This window comes from Mercenaria mercenaria, chromosome 11 (genome assembly GCF_021730395.1).
Source record: "Mercenaria mercenaria strain notata chromosome 11, MADL_Memer_1, whole genome shotgun sequence".
In the NCBI taxonomy this organism is placed as follows: Eukaryota; Metazoa; Mollusca; class Bivalvia; order Venerida; family Veneridae; genus Mercenaria; species Mercenaria mercenaria.
In genome coordinates, this window is record NC_069371.1 from 68724806 (window position 1) to 68728556 (window position 3751).

The window sequence follows — 3751 nt, forward strand, 5'->3', positions numbered from 1 at the left end:
TTTAAAGTGTCATGAAGACTCACCAATTGGTTACTTTGGTTTGTGAGGATTCATGAATTTTAAAACTATCACTAATCAATAAATCTATAGTTACTGAAGTGATCCTGATGAAAGATGCAAATACACCACCCCCTACATTTGTATACAGTTTAATGAAAATCCATCAACAGGTTACTTATAAACAGTTAAAAGCCTGAAGTTTTTGCTACCTAATCAAGGAAAAACTCTGTTTTACTGGGTCAAGAGGGGAAATTACTGTATGCCAACAAAGATCTATATAATAATTATGTGCGATTTGGTGATTCTAGATAAACACTTTTTTTATAATTATAAGCATTCCCGCATGGACGGTCAGCGAACAGCCGCAAGGACAACGCCAAATCTATACCACTCCACCTTAGGCGGAAGATTAAATGCAAACCTAAAGATCAAATTGAATATACGCAGGAGGTAAAGCAATGAGGGAAACATTATAATTGAGAAGACGAAATTGCCCTACTGAAAATTACAGGAAGCGTAAGTCACGTGACAATAAACATGTTTCATGTCCACGTGCACCGAATCAAATAACATGATAAACAACAAAACAATGAAATATAAGCATAATATTTACTAACATGTTTTAACTCAATAAATATAAATACATTTGCTTGTTCTGACCGTGTTGTTAGTTTTATACGGTCTCTTAAGTTTCGTGCAAGTAAATTTGACTGTTTTAAATAAGACTCTTTTTTCTTTTACGTTTTTAAATTTTATTGCGCTTTTTAATGGTTTTGTCATGCTTATATTTAATTTAACATTTTGTAATTTCATATGATGAGGATAGTAAGCCTGGCATTTTACATACTGGCCCGTTTTGATTTTATAGATGTCTATGTGTAATTGTGCGATTCGATTTCAGTCAGACCGGGCCTCAATACAAAACACGCACATAGTAATTAGCGGTCAAATCCTTTTATTTGATTTTAAAAAACGATAATGGTAGTAAACGTTTGACTTAGTTCCCTCAATAGAAATCCCAATACGTGGATTATAGAACTGAGGGTAAATGCAGTTATTATAATAATAACACAAGGCATTGTTGGACAAATGAGCGGATAGATTTTCAATAAACGCTTTGAAGATTTTTTGAAAGCTATATTAACATCCTCAGCTTTATTGGGTAAATGAATTATTAAACTAGACATATTCAGTAAAACATATTAACAATAAACAACTTTAACTGGATTTTAAAGGAGTGCAATGAGATACACGTTTTGACGTAAAAGCTATTAAGCCTGTGTTAAATTGTATAAAAATTGATAAATGGACAATAAAATATTCAGTGCTTATGATTAAATCTAACACAACAATCAAAAAGACTGAAATCGCATTAGACTGATCTTGTTACTAAACTAATGACAGGAATTGGAGATAGAGTAATATATAACATTTAAATAACGATAAAAACAGGAAGGCTTAAAATCAAATCTAAGCACTAAAATGTTTACGTTGGTAGGAATATTCATCTTTGGAATTACAGTGGGAACCACACAATGTCAGACTTATGATGACGTTCTCAATCTCCGAACAACGTTACTGACGTCGTACGACGCTGACATACTCCCTTTAGACGATCAGAGTGATTCTTTAAACATAAATCTGACTATGGTCATATTTAAGATGCCGGAAGTAGACCCTGTCCGCGGAGCTATTTCAATGGGTATAATGGTTACACAAGAATGGTACGACGAAAGATTAACATGGACACCTGCTGACCACAACGGAACTATGGGTATCTCAATTAAAAGCGAAGATGTATGGACTCCACCACTGACTGTAGCAAACCCTGTAACGTTTACTCTCCTCGATACTTCATGGATGCAGGTTATGATAATGGCCGATGGAAAGATGTCATACACTGTAGGTGGCATAATTGAATTCTCTTGTACTTTCTACATGAAGTTTTGGCCTTTCGATAAGCATATTTGCTCCATACATCTTTTTCCATACGGATATCCTGCTAGTAAAGTGACTTTTGCCGTGCCCGGAACTGTGGTTGACACAGGAATTTATACAGAAAATGGTGAATGGTTTTTAGATGAAGACTCATTCGAGTACAAACTTAACAGTATTTTTGGCATGACCCGTGTTGTGTACAGCTTTAAAATTGCTAGACTTTCGTCATTCTACGTGCTGACAGTAATTCTGCCAATTTTTGGGGTCGGAGCTCTAACCTGTTTGGTTTTCTTATTGCCCAGTGAGTCCGGAGAACGGGTGGGCTATGCCATAACAATTATGTTGACGCTGGCTGTATTCATGACCATAACTTCTGAGGACCTTCCGAAAAATGGTGCACCAATTCCAGTCATATTTGTGTATATCCTCTTCAATTTGATTGTCTGTATCGGTGCGCTTCTGTTTGTCATCTTGAATTTAATGATCTACCATAGAACTGAGAAGGTCCCGATGGCAAACTTCTATAAATCAATTGTAAGATTTTCGAGGAGAAGTTGGTGTCGACGTAAAGTACAAGATGAAACTGATGAACGAAAAAACTCTATCTCTAATTCGAAGGACATGATGAAAAGCAGAAAAATATTCGTATCTGACTTAGAAGGTTCTGGTGCAAAAGAAGATGAGGATATAGAATGGAAAGAAGTAAGTGAGGCGATAGACAAATTAATGTTCTATGCGATGGTTATTGTGACCTTCGTCCCTTCCATTATAATTCTGGTATACACGGCTGCTGCGTCCGAATATATTGTAGAATCGTAAGAGTACTACATGTGAAACTCGGTATCTCAGTGTCCAAGGTATCGAGTGTTTTAATTTGAGATAACCAAAACTTGATTTAAAATGACATTTTGAGCACATGTTTTCGGGACGGAACATGAAATTGTTCTCGAAATAGCCGGAGTTTTGGGATAAGCAAGTTCGTGATTTTAAATGGCATTTTACACTTATTTTAAAAAGTACAGTTATAAGAAAATTGGAATATGCATATGTCTTATTAAATATTTTATGTCAAAAGCAATATCAATTTTATTTGTTAAAGAATAGATAATATTTTCATAATGATTATTTTTGAAGATGATATCTGTTTCCACCTATAAGTTACTAATATAAAACAGTTGATGATTTATTCGTTTATTGTAACAGTTCTCTTTTTTTAAAGAAAGTGATGAATGTATGAACTATAAAATAATTATTCATTTTTAGGGAAACAATTTATAATATTTTGCTCGGGTATGTTACTGTAATTCTTTGGTTACGTTGTTTATTGCTATTATTCTTTCATGTTTCTACTACTGGAACACTTTAGAAATCATTTATTATTGTGTGTTATATTACGTAAGTGCATTCTGCAATACATCTAGAAGAATATCTTTTGGAAACACATAATGTAAATCTGCCAGCATGTGTTGCGGTCATCTCTTACAACTGTCATGTACATTTTCTGTTGATTCCGTTAAAATGGGTCTTTTAACACTAATCGATAGATTGCATATTTCCTAATTGTAACCACCTACCTGTTCATGAAATTTACGTGCCAAATATAGGTGAAGTATAACGCTTTATAAAAGTTTCACAAAAATCGTTAAAGGTTTATATCTTTTTATTATATCCAAAACAAGTATTTAAACTTGTGCAGTTTTGGAATATATTGTTAAAAATAACCTCATTGATTCATGTTTTCATGAAATGAGTAAAATAAAAGGTTTTTGATTTGACTTGACTTGGAAATGACTTTTTATTTGATCCATTTATC

At 33.6% G+C, this 3751-nt stretch overlaps 1 protein-coding gene across 1 annotated transcript; it reads left to right on the plus strand.

Moving 5' to 3' along the window:
* The first annotated feature begins 1482 nt into the window (after positions 1–1482).
* On the plus strand, positions 1483–2757 carry LOC123531080 (neuronal acetylcholine receptor subunit beta-3-like). Its single transcript, XM_045311862.2, has one exon. It carries the CDS (start codon positions 1483–1485, stop codon positions 2755–2757), a length of 1275 nt encoding a protein of 424 aa, XP_045167797.2.
* Positions 2758–3751: the final 994 nt, after the last annotated feature.

Excerpts from the sequence above, each read along its gene's own strand:
- LOC123531080 (XM_045311862.2), top strand. The coding sequence starts at position 1,483 with ATGTTTACGTTGGTAGGAATATTCATCTTTGGAATTACAGTGGGAACC.